The 24,500-nt window shown below is 41.2% G+C and overlaps 1 protein-coding gene across 3 annotated transcripts in view; it reads right to left on the bottom strand.

Moving 5' to 3' along the window:
* Nucleotides 1-24,500, bottom strand: part of LOC100559032 (60 kDa lysophospholipase) — an 88,357-nt gene that overhangs the window by 13,446 nt on the left and 50,411 nt on the right. For all 3 annotated transcript variants that reach the window (XM_062968536.1, XM_062968537.1, XM_008105139.3), the window contains one exon: nt 17,027-17,113. In XM_062968536.1, coding sequence (XP_062824606.1) covers nt 17,027-17,113 — 87 coding nt within the window. The remainder of the gene's footprint in view (nt 1-17,026; nt 17,114-24,500) is intronic.

Here is a 24,500-nt window from a genome sequence, read left to right as displayed (position 1 = left end):
TGGGCAGGATATCCTGCCTTCAAACTGCTTTGAAATGTTTTCACATTAATATCCAGAAATTAAATAAGAATGTAGGGGCAAACCTGCCACAAAAGTTTTTTGTTAATTTTTTAATTGCAAAAAGCAATAAAATAGTAGTCAACAACTGAGATCCTTTCCTCCTTCACCCTTGTTACGCAGGTGCCTCTGCTGATGTCAGCATGGAGCACTCCAGACAGCTAGGAGCCCTAGAGTCAGACGGCAACAGTGATGGCAACATGGGCTTCAACTCTTCCCTTTTTTCCTGCACTGACAAGTATGGGAAAGAAAGGGGAATGGCAGCACCAGCCCGTGTGGACAGCGAACTGGTTCTCACCAGAGCTATTCTGGTGTCCACACTGCCCTAAGTACCAGGCTGCTCCAGAGTTTCTCTGAAACTCCGGAGCATTCCCTGACTTTCCTTGGCACAAGGCTCAATCACTTCAACGAGGTTTACCCTCACATCAAGGTCTGGAAGCCCCTGGATGTTGTGTAGGCATCCAGTAGTGATTCCTGGACCACTACGTGGGTTTTGGCCAGTGTAGGCAAGCCCTAAGATTACAATCCTAACCACATTTAAATGAATGTAAATCCCAGTAAACATTGTGGGATTTACATTGGTAATTATTTCTGAGTAAACACAGATAGGATTACACTGCTTGATGCAACAGGCTGAGTTTTGGCACTTAAGGTTGCTTGAGTGGAATATTGATGCAAAATCTGTATGTTTGGACAATCCTGTTGTTCATGAGTTAGGAGCTCAGGTGGAAGGACTACCAAACAGATACACATTAGCTGACATCCAGCAAAAAAAAAAAAAACCTCATCTAAAGAGAGAGGAGTTTCAATGATACTACGTTACAGAACAAGAAGTCAATAGCTAGATTTTTGGCTTTGCTAGAATTTGCCATGTCAGTTTCCTGGCATGCTTTCTCCAGAGTAGTGACATACAAATACGCTGGACTCCCTACTTACACAAAGCATCAGGTTGAGGGATACTGCCATGTGAAACATAAGGATAACTATACTTACAGGGTTGTTTGTTGAAATACAATGCCTCTGGAATGCTTTGAAGACTCAAAGCAACTACGTAGAAGCCCAAGTATTCATCATTATGTATTTAGTATTGTTATTATTATTACTGAGCTGTGAAATTCACTGTATATGACTTTGTGCTAGTTACAGTCTTAAAGCCTAACCTACTATACCGGCAGACCTTGTGAAAATTGCTTACTTGGATTACAACTTCCAGAATCTTCTAGCTGTCATTGACAACTTGGGACTTACAGTCCAAAAAAGTAATTTTTGTTAACTTTGTTTTTGGATATATTCATGGTAGCAATCTATTTGATAGGGATTCTGTGAGTTGCAGTCCTCCAAATAACTACTCTAAGCTCTGCTCGCAGGTTTCTGTGATAAAAGTGTGTACACACACCTGTACACTTGCCTGAGCTACTTGGATGAAAAGTCAGATTAAATGTGATAAAGAGAAAATTGTTGACTTTGATAAAATATTTTAGAAGGTTGTACTCTGCACTGTTTTCATCACAGCTCTAAACTGGGAGAGAGAAAAGTAGGTGAAATATCCCAGGCGCCCTACAAGATTTGTTACGTGTGTTACAGAGTCACTTTGCACCACATAGTTTCACACCTTCTCTGCCTCTGAAGCCACTTCTCAATCCTCAAGTGTCAAGGAAATATTTGTTCCTCAGTTGGGAGTGTTGAAGAGCATTGGAGTACTCTGGCTGCAACAAAGCAGGGACAGAAGGAGAAGGGAAAGGACCCAAGAGGGTGGTATTAAACTGAGCTAAAAGCAAGAAGCTCAGTTGGAATTCCACCTTCACCTTGAATTTAACAAGTAACAACCTCAGTCGATCATGGGTCCTGTGTTGTACTTGTGGGTCATGTCCTGCCTGTGCTCTGTGTCCATTCTATGCTCTGTGACAAGCAGGCAAGACAGGATCAGAGAGGCACCTGCCATAGACCCCGTAGACCAGTGGGGACATTGGTGTTTTGGCCTGCAACTCCCAGAAATCCCAGCCAGCCGAAGACCAAAACATCTGGGGACCCATAGGTTGAGAACCACTGCCTTAGACAGATGCAAAATGATGGCACCAGTGCTGGAGAGGGTCCTAGCACATCTCAGCAGTACTGGGATTATTTTGTACCTATCTGTGAGTATATATGGAAAAGGGCTTAGGATCTTCAGAGGAAGACTTTCCCTTGGTCCCAGCACCATCATAGGCACATTTGGGGAAGACATGAGAGACAGCCTCCTCAGTAACTGCCCCAAGTTATGGAATTCTCCCTCAGAATAAGTTTGCTAGTCACTTTTTCTCCTTTCATAGAATCATGGAGTTGGAAGAGACCTCGTGGGCCATCCAGTCCAACCCCCTGCCAAGAAGCAGGAAAACACATTCAAAGCACCCCCGACAAATGGCCATCCAGCCTCTGTTTTAAAGCCTCCAAAGAAGCACCACACTCCAGGGCAGAGAGTTCCACTGCTGAACAGCTCTCACAGTGAGGAAGTTCAATGTTCAGGTGGAATCTCCTTTCCTGTAGTTTGAAGCCACTGTTCCGCAGGGCAATAGAAAGCAAGCTTGCTCCCTCCTCCCTATGACTTCCCCTCACATATTTATACATGACCCTTATCATGTCTCCTCTCAGCCGTCTTTTCTGCAGACTAAACATGCCCAGCCCTTTGAGCCACTCCTCATAGGGCTTGTTCTCCAGACCCTTGATCATTTTAGTCGCCCTCCTTCTTTCCTTCCACCATCTTTGTATTTTGGCTGGCCTTTGGTTTCTAGTTAAATGACAAAAAAGAACTTTTAATGAGGTAGTGCTTCTAATCTGATTTTAATTTTGTTTTACTCTGCATTGTTTTAGCATTATGTGGTTTTTGAAAACTAAACTGCCATTCAATTTTTAACATTTAATAATAATAATAATAATAATAATAATAATAATAATAATAATAATCTTTATTTTTATATCCCGCCCCATCTCCCCAAAGGGACTCGGGGCGGCTCACAACAGGGACAAGCCCGAAAACAACAACACAAGACATTTGACCAAAAACATTCCAACGATTCACAAAATAAATAATACATAAATACATCATATTTTTTCAAAGTAATTAGAAGCTGACCTGAATCTTGAATGAGGAGAAATGTGATATATGAATTGTTTATATATCTTTAAAAAGACTACTGCAACATCTTGTCTACTTTAACTTCCAGTTTTTCTCCTGTTGACTCTGTTGACCACAGAGTAATAATTAATTGAATACAATAAAAAGAAAAGATCCCCATTATTCTGTAATCAACAGGAGAGAAACCGAAACATGGAGAAGACTAATTGCAGCAGTAGTCTCGGTAAAATTATATGCTACTGAGTTGAATGAATAAATTGACTTCTATGCCTAGTGAGTAAGGAGTGGCCACAGCTCAATAATGCAGTAGATGTTTTTCCAGATTCAATGAATGAGGAAAGGGAGGCTAGTTCTATCATTAGGTGTAATGAATCGCCTCCCTGTGGCGCAGCTGCTAGGAAGTAGGAAGTAGTCATGAGGTACTGAAACGGAGAGTGGTATATGCCACCCAGCAAGATTTGAATACTCCTAAATTAACTTGGCATTCTTGATTGAAACAGAGTGCATGTCACTGTTACAGCAAAAAGTGATGTGCTACAGGCAAAGTTACTGCATATAGGCTGGAACTCTGTTAGAGACATATACATGCATAAATTTCTTTTACATGTGTAGACATTCTTTTAGAGATGCTGAAAGGGTTGGTATTCCCTTCCTTTCCCTACAATATACAATCCAGTTTATCAATAAAACACCTGAAAGCTCCCTGCGTAGCCATTCCATTCTCTGTGGCAAGCAGGCTGAAGGAGGATCAGATAAACATCTGGCTATGTCCCAATAACCAGATGTAAGATGATGACATCAGTGCTGAAATCCCTGGAGGATCCCAAAGGATCTAGCAATGCTGTGATAATTTTACGTCTGGCCATGAGGATTTAACTTGTAGCAAAAAAGGAACAACTACCTTCTCTAAGTAGAGTAGCTAAAGGCAAGAGTTTAGACCAGTGGTTCCCAATCTGAGGTCTGTGGACCACCAGTGGTCCCAACAATTAAAATATGGTCTGCGGCCTCACTGCTACAACACTATTGCAACGAGAGCAACTGGTCTCACAAAACCCTCCTATAGTGCCGAGGCAATGGGGATGTCAAGAGGAGAGAGGCTGACTACCCACGCTTTCACGCTTTCCAACAAGCCTCCTGACTGCTGCTTCTCCTCCTCCTCCTTCCCCTTGAGCGGGGCCGTTCCATGTGGCACCTGGAAGTGGGGGCGCCTTGGTGTCTTCGTTTTTAGGCCTGTTCCTGGGGTTATTTGAGGTGCTAATTCAGAAAATTGCATTGGATAGACCACATCAGCTCTAGGTTATTAAGTATGATTTTCTGTCGGTGAGAAGATGACGACTACTGGATGGCATATGTTCTGTATCAGAAACTAAAGCTGATATGGTCTATCCAATACAATTTTCTGAATCAGCACCCCAAATAACCAAACCAAATTTAAAGTTGATCAAAAACTGATTTGGACCCTTTTTGGTACTAATGTTTGAGAGATGTCTCTGGTCAAAGTGGTCCCTGGTCAGAATGGTCCCTGGTCAAAAAAAGGTCGGGAGCCACTGGTTTAGACCACCTTAGGAGAGGCGCCGACTTCCTCTACTCTTTACAGAATGACCAAATCAAAAGCCATAATTTTGGCTTGAAAACTTATATGTGATGCCAGTTTATACATGAGTATACGGTAAGCTATGATGAAGGGATGTTGGATTGAGACCATAATATATCACTTCGCATCTCGGCACCAGCCTGTAGACTCATACTACCCCTGCGGCCGGTAGTATTTCTTTTCGTACTTAACAGCCTTTGAGTATTCCACGTAGGGCCTCTTTATTTAAGAAATAAATAAATGAAATGAGATAAAATACCTATGAAATGAGGTAAAATATACACGCAACGCCATAAATCAACATGCAGAGATTTTTTGCCCTTGTTCGGCTTGAAAGAGGACATGAGAAGGAAAGAGACCTCATCCCACAAAAGTGTTGCTGCATGAAAACCTTTAACAATTCTGTTTGCATTCTTTTGTTTGCTTTTGGTGGCATTTCTAATAAAGAAGTTTCTCCACTTAAAAAAAATAGATGTTCATATCTAAACTTCCTGCATGGTAAAATGTCATCTGTAATTCCAAGCAAATGAAGACATTTTCATTAAAAAGAATGGAATTGATTAGCACAAGTCATTTATTTAACCAAACAATTCTCCTCACGGTTCATATATTGGGTTAATGATGTTCCTGGCATGGGAAAATTGCCTTTCAGATTCCAGCCTTTTTCCTCATAATGAGTCAGGAGATTTACTTAAACTCTTTCATCAGATACATCCCTAATTATGTCCTTTCCACCATCTTAGATATATACAAGATTAGTAACATGTTGACAGATTTCATAAAATGAATCCGATGAATAAGTATGTGGATGAATTTCTCATAGAGACACAGAAACATCTTTAAGAAAAACATTCAGAAAGGTGTTTGTGAAGCCAAGGTCATATAAAAATCTAAATGTATTATAGAACCACCAGGTAAACAGGGTAAAAATAACTTATTATTTCAACTTAGATTGTTAAGTAGAACATAACAATAAACCAAGAAAGTGAGCAGGCCATCAAGTTCCTCTGACATGTCACAAAATAAAAAAAATGTTGTGTAGACTTTTGTTCCATTCAGGCAACAGTTTATGTGTTCGTACTCCTCTTTCCATGTTTGCATCACAGCATGGACCCATTTAGTTCAACAAATACAGACACAGCCCAAGAAGTTATTGCTGGGAATGAAACAATGTGACGGTTGAAGAATTAATGCTGTCTGTTTTGGGTTGATGTCACAGTACAGAGCACATGTTTGGGCATATCTGAAGGTGTTCCTAAAGTGGCTTATGTCATCATAAAATATCAATGCACAAAGCTTTGAGGGAATCATTATAAGAACCACCCTCTACATAGTTGTCTATAAGTCTAGAAATTTTAATCAAAAAATCAACCTAAAAAAACTGGGTCAACTTACCCAATGACCCAATGTGAGAATTGTATCAATAAGGTACAGGTTTCCCCTGACGTTAAGTCCAGTCGTGACCGACTCTGGGGGTTGGTGCTCATCTCCATTTCTAAGCCGAAGAGTCGGCATTGTCCGTAGACACCTCCAAGGTCATGTGGCCGGCATGACTGCATGGAACGCAGTTACCTTCCCGCCAGAGCGGTACCTATTGATCTACTCACATTTGCATGTTTTCGAACTGCTAGATTGGCAGGAGCTGGGGCTAACGGTGGGTGCTCATTCCACTCCCAGGATTTGAACCTGGAACCTTTTGGTCCGCAAGTTCAGCAGCTCAGCGCTTTAACACACTGTGCCACCAGGGGCCCCTCTGTACCAATATATTGTCTCAATTGTGGGCGTTGAAGTCCAAAACAGCTGGAGGGCCAAGGTTTGCCCATGCCTGTATATACGGTAAGCTATGCTGAAGGGATGTTGGATTGAGACCATAATGTATCACTTCCCATCTTGGCACCAGCCTGTAGATTCATACCACGCCTGCTATAATAATATGATACTGATATAAAAGTATTGATAACTTTTATCAAGAAAGGAACTATTCCCTACTTTGAGCAGAGTGGTATAAGGCAAGAGTTTCATTCATCCCAGTGGGACCAAAAGAAGGCCATTCCTAACCTTTTTGAATGTCTGGGTTTATTTATTTCGTGTCAAAAGCATTGCATAATAAATAAATTTAAAAGTGATGAAATAAAGGAAATCACAAGCAGCTAAATAGGTTTAGACCAAAAGCGGGCAACAGCGACCCTATTGTCTGGGTGGGAAACTGGCAGCGGTGGCCAGGAGTGACTGGGGCCCTGAAGCAGCCGCTGATGCTGATCCTCTCTTCAAAATGATCCTCAACTTATCCAGGGGCTATATCCAAATTCATAATGTTGGCATCAAAAACTGGCCCTTGACATAGACATGAGGTCAATTTATGCGTACATTGAGTATGTACAATACTTTTTCTGACATTTCATTCTAATCATTATGGTCAGCCTGGAATAGTGGGTTAGAATAGCAAGGGTGTGCAGGGGGCTATTATTTAGCAGCTCTCCACAGGTTGTGAAGGACAAATCTTAATCTGTATCAGTTTTATGGCAAATGTTCTTACCTAACAGTGATATATATTTTGGTACTGAAATAAGATTTATATAGTAGGAGCCCCCCTCCCCCAGGAGCAATAGGTTAAACCCTTTTGCTGGCAGGACTGCTAACCGAAAGGTCGGCAGTTCTAATCTGGAGAGCAGGGTGAGCTCCGTCTGTCAGCTCAAGCTTCCCATGCTAGGACATGAGAGAAGTTTCCCACAGGATGGCAAAACATCTGGGTGTCATCTGCAGACGGCCAATTCTTTCACACCAGAAGCAACTTGCAGTTTCTCAAGTTGTTCCTGACTTGAAAAAAGAAAATATCTTTTACATGTCATTATGGTATATCCTATTTCATCTCTACATATAAGTAATACACATTCAGTTTTCCTCATTCAAAATTCTGAAATACTCCAAAATCCAAAATTGTTCACATGAGAAGCGGAGATAGTGGTACCTTTGCTTTATCATGGTTCAATGTACACAAACTTTGTTTTATGGACAAAAGTATGAAAATGTTGTGTATAAAATTACCTGCAGGCTATATGTATATGGTGTATATGAAACTTTAAGTAAATGCTATGTTTAGACTTGGAGCCGTCTGCACAATATCTCATAATATATTCGAAAACTTCAAAAATCTAAAATAAAAATCTGAACTAAGAAACAGTCCTGATCCCAAGCACTTTGGATAAGAGATTCTCAATCTGTATGCTAAATGTGTGTGATGTATTTCTTCACACATCTGAGGACGGGGGATCCAGACTGCAACAAAAATTCATGCTGCAATAAATCTGTTAGGCAGGATTTACACATGTTAATCCATGGATGAGCACAACATGCATAGCCACTGGAGCCTGAGCAAAGCTTGTCATCCTCTCCTTGCCAACAATCACATGAAGAATAAGCCAGGCTCTTACAGTATATTCCCTGACTCATGGCTTCTAGTTATATGTATGTAAAAATTATAATTTAAAATAAATCAGTTGTTTATTTTAGGAGAAAATGCTTCTGGAACATGGCCATACAGTCCAGAAAACTCACAACAACCCAAATCAGTTGTTTATTTGCCAACTCTAAATCTCAAATTTGTTTGTTTTCTTGTTCAGTGATCAAGAAAGATTCCCTAGTTTTCATTTAATGAAAAACAAGACTCAGCTGAAGGAAAACAGAATTCCTTATTCCTCCTCCTAAGGCACAGAGCAAAGAAAGCAAGAGTACTGAGGCCAATGTTTCTAGAAGCATTTTCTCACAAAGTGCTGAAACTACAATTTTGCGTTATGTACAAATATAAAGATTCAATTGTTAAAAACAACTATAGCTCTATGAACCCAATTTCTCTCTTACATGGATATCATGTTTTTGTACCTATTCTTCTCAACCTGACTTTCATTCCAAGTTCTATAGATTTTAGCTCTCACGATTTCTCACCAATGGTATCTGGGGCTGATAGCAATCATAGTTCAACACATTTCAAGGGAACCAGGACTGTAAAATTGATATAATGTGTGATTAGGAACCACACCTTGGGTTCATCTACACCAAGCTTGTCTAACCTGCAGCCCATAGGCCACATGTGGCCAGGACACCTATGAATACGGCCCAACACAAAATTGTAAATTTACTTAAAACATTGACAGAGGAGAGGGTTGTAACTCTATTGCTTGGTTCTCAAGCATGAACCTTGTAGATGACAATGGAATGGAATAATCAGAGAATGTTACATCTACAAATATTAGAGTACCAGCTGTGCCCAGCCATACGTTGCTGTGGGAAATAAAGTATTGAGGAATTGGTGGTTGTTAAGGTAAAGGGTAAAGGTTTTACCTTACATTAAGTCCATTATAAATGGGTTATATAGCTGTGTGGAAGAGCCTTGAGTCTATACTGCCATATAATCCAGTTAAAATAAGATAATCTGTATTTTATAGGCAGTGTGGAAGAGGTATAAGTGAGGCCTAACTCTGCCTGTCCCCTGGGCTGAGTGGGTTGCTAGGAGACCAAGTGGGCGGAGCTTAGCCTTCTAACTGGCAGCAATTGGATAAAAACAATTCTTCCTCTCCCTCTAATTAGGACTTTATTTTTCTTTTCTTTTTGTTGTATGAACATAGAGGCATGGATGACGGGTTGTGCTGCCAAGTTTAGTGTTTCTGAGATGTGTAGTTTTGTTGTTTTGTCCTAGGCTGAAATTTCATTACCCTTTTATATATATAGATTATTTGTAATTCGCAAACAATTCAGGCAAAAGACCTGCTCAACTATTTTAAAAGACCCTCTAAATAGGGTGGTGCATAATTAGGACTATTATGCAAGGACTTTTTAAAAATCTGTGGTGGCCATTATTACAAAAATTATTGCCCATCAGTTATCACAAGTGTTAGCATTTTTTATGTATGGCCCAAGACAATGCTTCCTCTTCCAGCGTGGTCCTGGGAAGCCAAAAGGTTGGACATCCTGATCTACACTATACAGTTAATGCAATTTGATACCACTTTAACTATCTCAGCTCATTGCTATGAAACGATGGGAGCTGTAGTTTAATAGTCTTAAGCCTTTCTGATGCCTCGCCAAACTGACAATTTCTGGATTCCATAATACTAATTCTACATGTACATGCACCCTTCCTCTCCAAAGAAGCCAAGAAGATGCATTGCAGCCTTACACAGTGTGTGTTCCTGACAGCGAAGAGATATGTGCCTCCCCTTCGTACATTCTGCACAGACAAAAAGCACAGATGTGCAAGTTTTAACCCAGCCCCAAGAAACTCTTGATCTAATTCACCTTTGATATTGTATGGCAGACTACAATATCACAGTATTACTTGGAAGCACATATAATTGAAATCAAGATTTTCCTAAGGCTAATGTGTTTTGCCTCAGAATGGTAAATTTAGTTTGGGACAGTCTGAATTGTTTATTTTTCTGATTCAAAGAGATGCTATTGGAGAAACTAGAAATTAGGAAATAAAAGTAAAGAGGTGTGTTCTGGCTGAAACCCAAAAGGTCTGGGCTTCTAAGATGGCTTCAGCTGGGGGCAACTTTCCATATCACTGGCAGGGGAACAAAGTGGTAATTTTCTAAATGAGCCCAGCTTTTGGGTGTGGGATCTGTATTGGGAAGCGGCTGTCACTTGAACACACATGACAGATCTGGGCTGAACCCAGCCTCCAAAAGAATCAGTTTGTCTATTAAATTTATATGGTGCTTCCTTACCAAAAAGTTCCCGAAGGTCATTAACAAAGAAAAACAAAAGTCATAATTAAAAGTGTTTTTAAAAGTGCAGTCGAAGCATTTTTATACCAAGGTGCTTTTATCCTATTGTTGTTTTTGAAGTGTGCTATCAAGGCAAACCTCAGTGAGGTTCAAATAGCAATTTGTTCTGAGCAGATTTGCATTTGCTTTCCTCTGAAGCAGAGAGGTCACCAAATGGGTTTCCATGGCCAAGCTAGGATTCAAACCCTGGTCTCCAGAGTCATGGTCCAATATTCAAACCACTAAACCATTAATTTTTGTCTGAAACATTTTATTCTGTGATGCTGGTTTTGTTTTGAGTGTGTATTCTGCTTCTTTGTCAGCTCCTTTTACTGTATTGCTGTGATATTTTAAGGAACTGAGATTTTTAACATTTTGAAAATTACCGAGAGATCTTTGATTACCAGGTGATTTAAGAGTACATTAAATAAATAAAATCAATTAAGAACATAGCAATAAAAAGAAAGGAACAGCACCCAGCCAGTTAAAGCCCCCTTCAGCAACAAACATGTTTAAATCCCAAAGTCTGCCAGACTAAATAATCCCTTTGCCTGCCAGAATGAGGACATCAAAGAGGAACCAACTTGGCCTCCCATGGAAGGGAATTCCTGAGTCTGGGAGCAGCCAGTGAGAAGGCCCATCAAATGTGCTTCTTCAAGAGTTTTTGGAAGCTATTTTAGACTGTGATGATGGAGATCACCAGTTCTTAAAGATGTTCCCAAAATCTAAGATTTCCAGGCCAAAACCTAAGACTAGGAGAGCATTCTGCACTGCAGAATCAATGCAATTTAACACCACTATAATTATGATAGTTCAATGCTATAGACTCCTGGGAGTTGTAATTTTGCAAGGTCTTTAGCCTTCTTCACCAAAGAGTGCTGGTGCCTTACCAAACTATATTGCCCAGTATTACACAGGATTGAACAATGGCAGTTAAAATAGTATCAAACAGCATTCATTTTACAGTGGAGATGCACCCCTAGAGAGGCCACCTTGGTGAAGTCATTAAGCATTGTGTATTAAGTACAAACCAGTTACTCCAAGCTTCTCATTCAAACACACTCAGACTCACACAAGGCTAGAGAATTATGTTCCTATTGAAATCAAGACAATGATCTTAAAGTGAAATGAAGAGATTATTCTTTCTCATCTTCTTAGGAAGAAGGGATAAGTGACATTTACTTTAATCTATTTGCTTCTAACAGAAGGTGGATATAGAGAAGAGAGTGAATCCTAGTACCACAACAACTAGGAGGTTAGGTAAAGATAAAGGTAAAGGTTTCCCCTGACGTTAAGTCCAGTCGTGTCCAACTCTGGGGTTGGTGCTCATCTCCATTTCTAAGCCGAAGAGCCGGTGTTGTCCATAGACACCTCCAAGGTCATGTGGCCGGCATGACTGCATGGAGCGCTGTTACCTTCCTGCTGGAGCGGTACCTATTAATCTACTCACATTTGCATGTTTTCGAACTGCTAGGTTGGCAGAAGCTAGAGCTAACAGCAGGCGCTCACTCCGCTCCCCGGGTTTGAACCTAGGACCTTTCGGTCTGCAAGTTCAGCAGCTCAGTGCTTTAACACACTGAGCCACTGGAGGCTCCAAACTAGGAGGTTATGAGGGCGCTAACTAAATAAATAGATTGATCGCCTGGTACGTCTATTACACAAACGAATCAATTAAGCCTAGCACATTTTGCTAAATGTTCTGCTTCTAGATTAGGTGGAGGTTGGAACATAGTTGTTTCTTTTTGCCTGGAGCTAAACCCATCAAACCTAGAGAATTTGCATCCTCACCTCCCACCCTGGGATAACTCATGAAAGTTGGGGACTTAGGGCCAGACCCTGAAACACATGATTCCTTACCACACATAATCACCTCAATGAATATGATTCTGCCAAAAACTGTGAGATCTCCAGCAGAAGACAGGTTGTATGTTTCACAACACTGAAAAGCTCTCTTGACTAACTGCTATACTCTTTACCTACCCTACTTTCACATAGGCAGTTCTGATTAATCTGCAATCATTCCGTTTTTTGAGCTGCTTCTAATATGTCCTGATATATCTCTCCTCCTCCAACTTTCCCCCTTAACCTTCATTGTACTAAAGTTGTTGCAGACTGAATTCAAAGTGCAAAAGAAGTTTGCATTCAACTTCTGGAGAAGGAGAGGGGTAGATAATTGCTTTTCCCTGTAATCTAAGGTCAAAGCTAGGTGGTTCAACATCCCCTAGTTTCTGTGTTCTTTTGATTAATGCCTTTTGCCACCTTGACTACATTCTGCTATTGCTTGACCACATGTGTCCTGACTCTCAACTGTGAAATGCTGGGGGACGTGTGGCTACCAATATGCTTCTGGTCTGAATTCAGAGTGCTTGAGACAACACTGAAATCCCCAAATGGCTTGGGATCTCAATAGAGCAGTGGTTCCCAACCTGTGGCCCAAGGACTAAAATATGGTCCACAGCCTCACCGTAACTACACTGTTGCAACGAGAGCAACTGGTCTTGCAAAACTCTCTTATAGTGTCGAGGCAACTGGGATGTCGGGACAGGAGAGGCTGACAACCCACAAAAGGCATGACAAAAAGCCTCCTGACTGCTGCTTCTCTTCCTCCTTCCTCCCCCTGAGTGGAGCCATTCCATGTGGCACCTGGAAGCAGGGGCGCCTGGGTGTCTTCGTTTTTAGGCCTGTTACTGGGCTTATTTGGGAAGCTGATTCAGAAAATTGCATTGATAGACCATATCAGGTCTAGATTATGAAATATAGCTTTCTGTGGGCGAGCAGATGGCGACTACTGGATCAGAAACTAGAGCTGATGTGGTCTATCCAATGGAATTTTCTGAATCGGCACCCCAAATAACCAAACCAAATATAAAGTTGACCAAAAACTGATTCATAATGTTGGACAGTGGTCCCTGGTCAAAGTGGTCCCTGATCAAGTGGTCCCTCGTCAAAAAAAGATTGGGAGCCACTGCAAAAGAGTGTGCCTCCCCATATACCAGTGGTTCTCAACCTGTGGGCTGTGAGAGCAAAAATCCAATCCATGAACTCCTTCATCTTTATTTATTTATTTATTCTATTTATTTTATTTCACTCCTTTCTGCAGAGCTGACCATTGCATTGGATAGACCACATCGGTTCTAAATTATTAAATATGGTTTTCTGTGGACGAGCAGATGGCGACTAACTGGGTGGCCTATGTTCTGTATCAGAAACTAGAATTGATGTGGTCTATTGAATGCAATTTTCTGAATCAGCAGTCCAAATAACCAAAACCAAACTAAAGTTGACCAAAAACTGATTTGTAGCCCTTTTGGTACTAATGTTGGACAGTGGGCCCTGGTCAAAGTGGGCCCTGGTCAAAAATAGGTTGGCAACCACTGCCATATACAAACCTTCTCTCCCCATACAAACCATTGGAGGTCACCATATTATACAAAACTGTTTTCGACAACACATTGTTTTAATATTTCGTATGTTGTACAGGCCTGTCCTAAGGGCAAAAGTCCCAAAACATAGAAAAGCAGAGATATATGTTTTTATTTTATCTTTTTTTTTTCTAGACGCTCTTACCAATCTGCTCTACTTTCAACTTCCCACCAGAACTGCACTTAAGCCCTGCAGGAGATTGAGATGTTTGTAGCTGAAAAGTGTCACCCAGATAGTGAAGAGATTATGCTTCGCTATTGGTGAAGAGCCTTGATAAGCAGAGTAGTGATTTGGCATGAGGGGAAGATAATTCTGCCTCAAGCACATTCAAGGATACCATCTCTTTCTGCCGACCTGCCAGTGCCTTTTTAAATGCAGTCTCCCTACCCGCCAGGACTGATGATAGATTAAGATCGTAAAAACCCCACTCCATATTTTATTTCACAGGAAAGATAATCAGGCATTAGAGGCATGGTCAAAGTTCTGTCAGAATCATAATTTTCCCTGACAGCTGTGATCAGAAAGGAACTGCACTTTAGGCTGGGAGATATGCTATGATAACAGACCTGAAGGAAAACATCCTTGGATTTCATTAACTGGCTGGCTGATATATAGACAAGAGAGAGCAGAGGCAGAAATTGGGAATTTGGTTGCTTCTCTTCTCAAACTCAGCACACACACACCTTACCGCTTTTGATTGAGTTGGCAACTTAATTTGAATAGGCCAACGATCAGCTAATTTTTTTACTGGTCATTATAACAGGGCTGCCAATCAGAATTAATCTCTGGCCAAATAAGATGTCGCTGAGCACCATTTTTTAAAAGAGGGGGAAGGAAGGGTGGTTGGAAGTCTTTGGTATGAGTTATGGGGCAACAATAGTGGTGCCTAGAGTGGTGAACACATGCTGCACATTCCTTACTCCTGTTCTAGACACAACTGATTATGTAAGCAAGCCAAAGTCTTGTGTCTATCATCTATCACATAATCTTCAAGCAAGCAACACTCATGCACTCTGCCCCATTTCAGAAGCAATAGACGTATTGCCCAAGTGGGGCCTGCAAGTATGTAGAAGAATTTCTATAACATCTATTTACATTAGAGAGAAAGCAATATTTCGCAGAAGACAATTCTTTGATAACTGCTCAAGCACATGATATTTTATCAATCAAATGGTCAATTGGCATCTTTGCCAAATATCTCCCAATATCTTCACCATTTTGTGGTGACAGATGCCATCCAGCCCACACAGAGCTGCAGAACAATGTTAAGTCTTGGCCATTAGGATGGATGAAAACTGGTAGATAAGCTGCCGACCCCGTCCCTATTGCTATCACCTGCCGCACAGTAAATGACAGCTAGAAGAAAAAGGTAAAGCGATGCAGTTTCAGGTGCAATTTCCAGACTAATTTTTATTGCACAATCACTCTGCTTATTTTATACAATTGGAGCCCCCGGTGACACAATGGGTTAAACCCTTGTGCCGGCAGGACTGCTGACCGAAAGGTCGGTGGTTTGAATCCGGGGAGCGGGTTGAACTCCTGTCTATCAGCTCCAGCTTCCCATGTGAACACATGAGAGAAGCTTCCCACAGGATGGTAAAACATCAAACATTTGGGCGTTCCCTGGGCAATGTCCTTGCAGACAGCCAATTCTCTCACACCAGAAGCGACTTGCAGTTTCTCAAGTTGCTCCTGAGACAAAAGAAATTATGCAATTTACAATGGGATTCAGACATTGTCTTTTCCCATTGTGCCTTCAGTATTTTCTTTTAATAGAAAAAAAAGCATTTAAGACAACAAAAGAATACCATAAAAGAAAAAAATACTGCTAGACGCTGCATGTAAGAAAGTTCCTCCTTCCTGTGGGAAGTTAGGTGAAATGGTCCCTTGTCCATTTGCATGCCCACAGAGATGGAGAATTTCAAAAGGCTGTTTGTACACAGCTGCAGTTCACATTAAAAGCTGAGGATTTCACCAGATGTGCAATGTATTTATTTATATTCACCAGCACCCTTTCAGAAAGAAACACACAATGAACTGGTAACCTAATTCCAGCTAGCAAAATGCCTTGGTACAAACTTGCATCATCTTCTGATTGATTTCATTTTTCTGGTTGTTGTTGTTGCCCCAAAGCATTTTGCCATCCTCGAAGGCGAGCCAGTTAAACAGGTTCTTCAGAGGGCAGAAAAGGCTAAGCGTGGGGTCAGTTTATTTGCAAAAGAATATGAGGTTTTCTTATTTAGCCACACCCATTAGTAATTCTACCAGCTAAGTATGTTTTGACAAAGCAGATTCTGAACCTGTCAGACTGGAGGCAAAGACTATATTAGTTCTCTTTTGTGGAACACACAAAGCAAAACTGGTCTTAGGTTCAAAGACATTCATTCTACTCACATTATTTTAAAAAACCGTGTGTAATGTTTCATACATGCAAACCCTATGCTTGGAAAAGGCTACAAATTCCAGGGTTCCACAGGATGAAGCCAGGGCAATTACAGCGATATCTCAGAATCACAGCAGCATTATGTGAAACAGATGTGTTGACAATCACGTGCTGTATGACTGCTCCGCTACAACAGGACTTTCAGGTCAATCCAAATGCAGTGTTAAAGATGGAGTCTGTTTATTTGTACATTTTTTTTGTCATTCAAGCATACTGTAAAGGTAAAGGTTTTCCCATGACATTAAGTCTAGTCATGTCCGACTCTGGGGATGATGCACATTTCCATTTCTAAGCTGAAGAGCCGGTGTTGTCCATAGACATCTCCAAGGTCATGTGGCCGGCATGACTGCATGGAGCACCGTTACCTTCCCGCCAGAGTGGTACCCACTGATCTATTCACATTTGCATGTTTTCGAACTGCTAGGTTGGCAGAAGCTGGGGCTAACAGTGGGAGCTCACCCCGCTCCCTGGATTCAAACCGCCGATCTTTCGATCAGCAAATTCAGCAGCTCAATGGTTTAACCCGCTGCATCATCAGGGACTCCTGCATACTGTAAATGAGTATGGAAAAAGCAAATGATATTCATCCATTTGTGATCCATATGAGAATCAAAAGTCAAAAGACTTTTTCTTACCTGCAGAGTTCTGTTCCAACATTCACAAGCTCCTGGCTGGAAAGGTGAGCTCCAGTTTTGCGAAGCAGACCAATCACGTTATGGTGCCTTTAAGAAAGGGATAGAAGAGTCATTTCTCTGAGCCATTTCCTAGAATGGTTTCCCCCCTCTATGAAGGGCAGATGTAAATCACGTGTGTGTGACATATATAATTGCCTAAATTTGGCATAACTTTTCTAAAATTCATATCCATGCACACTTGTCAGTAAGACTTATCAGTTCTTAGTAGCTGTGCAGTAGCTGGTTGTGTTAAATATACCAATGCAGACCCAAATCATTTCACACCAGATTTATCATTTTAGCACGTCTTATGGGCATCAGTTCCTGCCTTTATTTCATCCTTTCTGCCTCACAGCACATGGGTGCCATGTTCTGAAATGTACAATCTCATGGGAGAAATTCATAAATACACCGAACCTGTAAAACAACTACGTGCACTACAAGGAACATCACCCCTCCCCTCCCCTTTGCCATTTCCAGCATTTTGAGGTGCTGATGCCAGCCCATTTTGTCATTGGTGTGATCACCTGCTACTCTCTAAAACCATTATTCATTCATGCATATGATGAACACTCACATAATTTCAAACACACATACACAAAGCTATGCCCCTAACACTAACACTTTTTTATATTCTATTCTCACAGTACTCAGCTTTATAAAATAGTCACTTAACCATTTTGTCAGATCAAATTGATCATCCGCAAGATTCTGCAACATCTTCCATTGGTCACTGATGGCCTAGGAGGGTTTCTGGGAGATGAAACCCCAACAGTAGCATCTTCAACATCAACCAAATCCTGTGCTCCAGTTGCATGGTCATGAATGACCCCAGAATCCTTTCAGAATTTTCATTGGGCTTTCTAAAGACATGGTTGACACTATTTTACCTACCATGGATTTGTGCTATTTTTTTCATGTCAGGAGTGGCTTGAGAAACTGCAAGTCGCACTGGTATGAGAGAATTGGCTATCTACAAGGACATTGCCCAGGAGATGCCTGGATGTTTGATGTTTTACCATCCTTGTGGGAGGCTTCTCCCATGTCCCTGCATGGAGAGCTGGAGCTGACAGAGGGAGCTCATCCGCACTCTCTCTGGTTTCGAACTAGCAACCTTCAGGTCAGCAACCCAACCTTCATGTCAGCAGTCTTGCTGGCACAAGGGTGTGCTATGGAACCCTAGAATTTGTTTGCTGAGGCACCAGCACTCCTTAGCAGAGAAGGCTAAAGACCTTGTACAACTACAACTCACGTGGTGTCAAAACACATTAATTCTTCAGTGTAGATGCACCCTAGGATCCAAGCTTGACAGAGACATATAACATGCACATACTAGTGTTTAGGACAGTTTTAAACATAGGTTATTCTAGAAATATCACATGCTTCTTCTAAGTTTTCAGAAACTACAAAACAAATAAGAAATAGGGAACAATTTCCAGCTCGGTTTCCAAGTCCTGGGAATTGCTCCCTATTGTTTGTTTCTACTGTAACTACACATACAGACTTGCAACCAGTTTGGTAGCTGTGACTAAGAATGCCATCACAGATGAAGAATAGGACTTTTTGATGAGATTTTTGTTTCGCTTCTGTTCATCAATGGAAAATATATACTCAGTCTCTCTTTCAAAGCCATTGCACTTCTCTGGGGTGAAGGAGACAGAGAGAGGAGGAGGGAGGAGAGAGAGAATTACTCAATCCTTTTTCCATCAACAGAGATGTATTATTAACTGCAGCTGCAATTACAGGCTTCACATATTTGCTCCTTATCTTAAATATTTCATCACAAGTGTTCCTTGAGACACAGAGCATAGCATCAAGGACATTCTTCTCCCTTTCTGGAAACAGCAAGTGTTGTATTTACTTTTTATGCTCAGAGCTCAACCTAACATCCATATCAATCAATGTTCACAGGAGAGAGTAAGCAATTTCAACATCAACTGGTGAGGACTGAGTTTGGTTGTGTGGAGAACGTGCCTAGATGGGAACAGCAACTGAAGTTCTTGTTCAGAAGTCCTCTTGCAATGTATGAAATTTTCTTCTGAGAAAATGTGTATGACATTCCTGTGCTCTCAAGTCTCAAATGTCATAAATGGCACCAGGTCAGTGAAGACTTTCCTCCTTACTTACTTAGGCGATCCCTCGTAGTTCGAGGATGATAGTCCTCCAGGTGTAGCGTCTTGGCGGTGGACGAGTAAGTGGCTGTGGAGACCTATTCTTGACCAGCATGATTTTCCACAGTGAAGACATTGGTTTCCAGACAGAAGCCGGTCCCAGTTAGGGTTGGCTTGACACACCTTCCTCTTGGCACGTTTCTCCCTTAAGCTCTCCATTCGTGCCTCTTCGAATTCTGCAGCACTGCTGGTCACAGCTGACCTCCAGTTAGAGCGCTCAAGGGCCAGGGCTTTCCAGATCTCTGTGTCTATGCCACAGTTTTTAAGGCTGGCTTTGAGCCCATCTTTTTTCCTGTCCACTAACATTCTATTTCCCCTTCTTGAATTGGGAATATAGTAACTGCTTTGGGAGATGGTGATAAGGCTTTCGGACAATGTGGCCAGCCCAGCGGAATTAATGGCGTAGGAGCATCGCTTCAATTCTGGTGGTCTTTACTTCTTCCAGCATGCTGACATTTGTCCGCCCATCTTCCCAAGAGATTAGCAGGATTCTTCGGAGGCAATGCTGATGGAATCATTCCATGAGTTGAGTGTGACGTCTGTAGACAGTCCATGTTTCACAGGCATATAGCAGGGTTGGGAGGACAATAGCTTTATAAACAAGCACCTTGGCCTCCCTACAGATGTCCCAATGTAACCAAGACATGGACCACCGTGGCCAAGTCAGGCTTCTTGAGGTACAGTCACAGCTCGCGCACAAGAATTAGCTGTTCAAAGGCCCTCCCAGCCACTGCCAACACCTAAGCATCAAGCGTCAGCGCTGAGTCCAGGAGGACCCCCAGATTGCGGACCTGTATCTTCAGGGGGAGTGTAACCCCATCGAGAACAGGTAGCCACCCTATCCCCCAATCAGCCCCACGACTGACCAGGAGGACCTCTGTCTTGTCTGGATTAAGCTCGCTTACTACCTTTATCACCTCTGGATCAAAGTTTGGAAATGTTGGTTGGAGATTCTGGGAGTTACATTTTTTCCAAATGTCTTGTGGACTCCTGATAACTCTATTCTTTTCAAAGTTCAATGGGGAACATAACAGTCAGATCCAAATCAGAGGGGAACATGCAATTCATTTGAGAGAGAAGTATTTAATGAGCAGGTGGGCAGCAGAGTTAGGGAAGTATAATTAATATAACCTGCTACACAGGTACATCAGACCCATGAATGCACACGTTGCAGGTACCATCTTGTTATTACAGCATAAATAAAGCCTTCGTGAAACAACAGAACATCAATTAGCCACAGCAAACTTCTTGCTTGTTTTCAATGAGACCAAAGCAGTGTTAACCATTTCTGGATTAACTTATCAACAAAAGCCATAACTAATGTTTAGATAAGGCCTTGTCCCCTAACTTCAGCTTCTCCTCCACAAAGGGAGTGCTGAACAATTGGTTTGGAATTACGCAGACAGTATAGGTATCATTGAGCCATGGCAGTTAAAATGGTGACAAATTGCTTTAATTCTATGGTGTAGATGTACTCTGAGTTATACCTACATACTGAAGACCCTGATTCATGGCTTGGAGGAGATTCCTGGAAGTTACTTTAGGAAGAGTGGACTATAATAAATACATTTTCATTTATATGTACACCGTGTTCATTCAAATTCCAGTCCTTTGGGTAAGGGCTATCCTTCTTGTCTAAAGCATGGCTTAAATACCGGAGATAGCCAGAAATCAAACCAGGAACCATCTAAATGTAAAGTACATATATGCCCTGCTGCTGTGCTACAACCATTCTCTGAGAATTTTAAATTCAACCACTCTGTCCATGCTAAGCAGGAATGCCTTTATGCTATGAATAAGCTCCAAGGCCTCTTGATGCCGAAAGCTTTCACCCTTTAATCCTATGTATGTTTTTAAAGGGCTTTTCATTGACTCCCTTACTTTTGAGTTAAGAATGTGAATGAGGTTTTACAGAGAAGGTGGGGGTTGCAATGGCATTTTGCACCAGTCATTTAAAGAAATGCAGAACTAACCCAACCCTAGACTTGAACGGCTTCATTCTTGAGGTTCCTCAGTTCTCCTGGGAGAAAAAAACAAACTGACCTTCTATACCTGACATTATTAGAAACATCCAAAGGTGGAAGCGCTGCACTACGTATGACGGAAAAGACAAGGACGGTGCCTGTAAGACAAGAAATGGCTTCTCTCTGCAGCCTTAAATCACTGAAAATAAAAGGAAGCTGCAGATAAGAGATACCTCTGTTTTTTCATCTAAATATGGAAACAACCAAACACTATATAAACATCACTGGCTACCTCTTCTGCTTTCCACAGTTGCCACAGGGCTTGTTCACATTGTCGGAAATGCTGAAGTGCTAAATGCATGATGAGTCTCAAGCCTATGCATGCAGCTTCTATTGCACAAAAAACAAATTCAAGCCAGGAGTACAATCTAGTCTTTCTACCTGTTTTTGGGTGTGTGTTTTTTTTTGGGGGGGGGGGTTGTGGGAAACTGGCTGTGGTTATACATTTTATGTACACACTCTGACTAAAATCCAACTCCTAGGCCTGACTAGAGTGGACCTTCTGATCCAATGGCCAAGTTCCTATAAAATTTGACTGGTTTTTTTCAGTTCAATCCAGTAATAGGACTTCTTAGGGGAAGCAAATTTTGATCCATCTCATTATAACATGCATAATATCCAGCACCTCTTTGTTTTGTGTAACACAGTGGTTTCCAACCTTTTTTTGACCAGGGCCCACTTTGACCGGGGCCCACTCTCCAATGTTAGTACCGAAAGGGTTACGAATCCGTTTTTGGTCAACTTTAGATACAGTTTTGGTTATTTGGGTGCTGATTCAGAAAATTGCATTCGATAGACCACATCAATTCTAGTTTCTGATACAGAACATATGCCATCCAGTAGTCGCCATCTGCTCGCCCACAGAAAACCATATTTAATAATCTAGAGCAGATGTGATCTGTCCAATGCAATGGTCAGCTCTGCGGGAAGGAGTGGAAATAAAATTAATAAAATAATTAAAAAATAAAAAAATAAAGAGGAAGGAAGTTCGCGGACTGGATTTTTTGTTCTCACAGCCCATTGCTGGGCTGTGGCCCACAGGTTGAGAACCACTGGTGTAACAGATACTTCGATTTGGATGTATTTTGCCCAATCCTGCTTCCTCTTGTATATCATAAATAGAAACAAAGAGCCAGCATACTAAAATGATTTGAATGTTGGATTAGGACATCATATTTCTGTTCAGTCATAGAAAGAAACTACTGGTTGATCTTGGGCAAGTCACATTTTCTCAGCCCCAAAGGAAGACCAAGGCCAACACTTCTGAACTAATCTTGCCCCAAAAAAAAACAAAAAAAAAACCCTCTGCCGTGGCTGTCATCAAAGTCAGACTGAAGGCACATAACAGTAACAATCAAGAACATCAGGGATTTAGAACCAGCTGAACTAGATGTTTTTTTTACCCTGGACATTGCACTATACCTAGGATATTTTTGGCCATGCAACTTGGACCTGTATGCTCCTAACTGGTGAACCTTAGGGATATTTACATGTAAGATGATACTGCTCCAGAACAACACAGCCTTCCTCCAACTTTTTTTTAATATTTGAGCAAGTGTCCACAAGCTGGTTAGAGATATTTAGAATTGCAGTACAGTAAATTTATAGGACATTTGGATAGGGCCAACTGATATAGAGATTCTGACTTCATGAACACAGAGTTCCTTCTTTCACTACACCCATCTACCTCCCCTACTCTCCACAAAGTAAAATTATGAATGATGTGAAGAAAGAGAAAAGGGTAGGGAGCATATTTCCCCCCTCTCATACTACCAGGATCATCCAACATAAGCCAACAGAGTGCAACTTGGGTCACATGAAAGGATGGACCTCTTCATGGAGCACATGGGGGCAATAAAAAGCAAAATTTTCTTCAACTTGGTGTGGAAATGGCCATCAAATTTGACGGATTTGAAAGAAGATTGGACAATTCATGGCGAATGAGACTATCAATGGCTACTAGCCATGAAGGGTATATATTCCCATCAATACTAGAGGCAATAGAGCAATAAATACCAATTTCTGAAGAACATGAGCAGCTCTTTTACTTTCCTTTTTATGGTTGGTTTCTCTTGAGATAGAACAATAGACTAGAAAAGCCTTTGGCTTGCTCTAGCACAGTTTTTTAAAACATTTTTTCATACTGCTCAAATATTTTTATTCTTGATGGGTAGACTTAACTCTTCAGTCTCATTGCACCTGAGGCAGTAGCCTCTTCTCCAAAAGAGCTGCAATGAAACCTGTTGGCAGAATAGACCTGAAGCAAGTATTACAACCTCTCTTGACAACTGGTGTAGTTTCCGCCCACAGCGAGACAACAGCCTGAAACAAAAGCACAGCTTCGTTCTCTTCTTCCAACTGCCCTTTCAGAAGGTTTAAAAAGATCAAGCAACCCAATAGGAGTTTCTTATGGGAGTGATGAAGCCAACGATCTGGATAATAAACTCCTGTGAAATTCCTCAGGTAGTCACTGGGTGAAGTTAAAGCACACATATAAACACTTGCAGGAACAGCTTCCACAGATATGCTAGACAGGCACCAAATTTTGTTTAACCTGTTTTAGGGAATTTCAAGAGATTCTGTACCCATTATGCCATCAGATTATCACAGAGACTATTCAAATCATCTGCCAAGCCATGTATCTGCACTGCAGTCTAAAATATTGAGCCAAGTAGTGAGAGCTAGACAGAACAGAGTGAATTAAAGTTACTTTTTTGAACTTCATAGTATTTTGCCCAATCCTGCTTCCCCTTGTATATCATAAATAGAAACAAAGAACCAGCATGCTAAAGTCATTTGAATATTGGATTAGAGAATTGGGGAAAATGAAGTCCTTCAGTAACTTGCTCAGGTGCAAAAACTAACATTTCCAAAACCTGAGTCAGAATAACTCCTAAGGCATTCAGCCCAATGCCTTAGGAGTAATCTGGCGAATGTTGCAGCAGATGAAATGATCTATCAGTGCAATGAAAACTGAACAGCTTAATTCCAGTTGCTAGTACAATCCTTTGTCTGGAATTCCAAAATACTCTCAATTCCAAAATTGCCCACCTGGATGGCTGAGATGACACTTTGCTTCCTGGTGTTTCTGATGGAACTTTGTTCCACACACAAAATTATTTAATACATAAGGTATATAAAAATGACCTTCAGGCTATGTGTATAAGGTGTATTTGAAACAGAAATTAATGTCAAATTTAGACTTGGGCCCCACCTCTAAGATATTTCATTACGTGTGTG

The sequence above is a fragment of the Anolis carolinensis genome, chromosome 1, assembly GCF_035594765.1.
Source record: "Anolis carolinensis isolate JA03-04 chromosome 1, rAnoCar3.1.pri, whole genome shotgun sequence".
Taxonomy (NCBI): domain Eukaryota; kingdom Metazoa; phylum Chordata; class Lepidosauria; order Squamata; family Dactyloidae; genus Anolis; species Anolis carolinensis.
The sequence above is the reverse complement of the archived record's forward strand: the minus strand, read 5'-3'. Positions and strand labels throughout refer to the sequence as shown.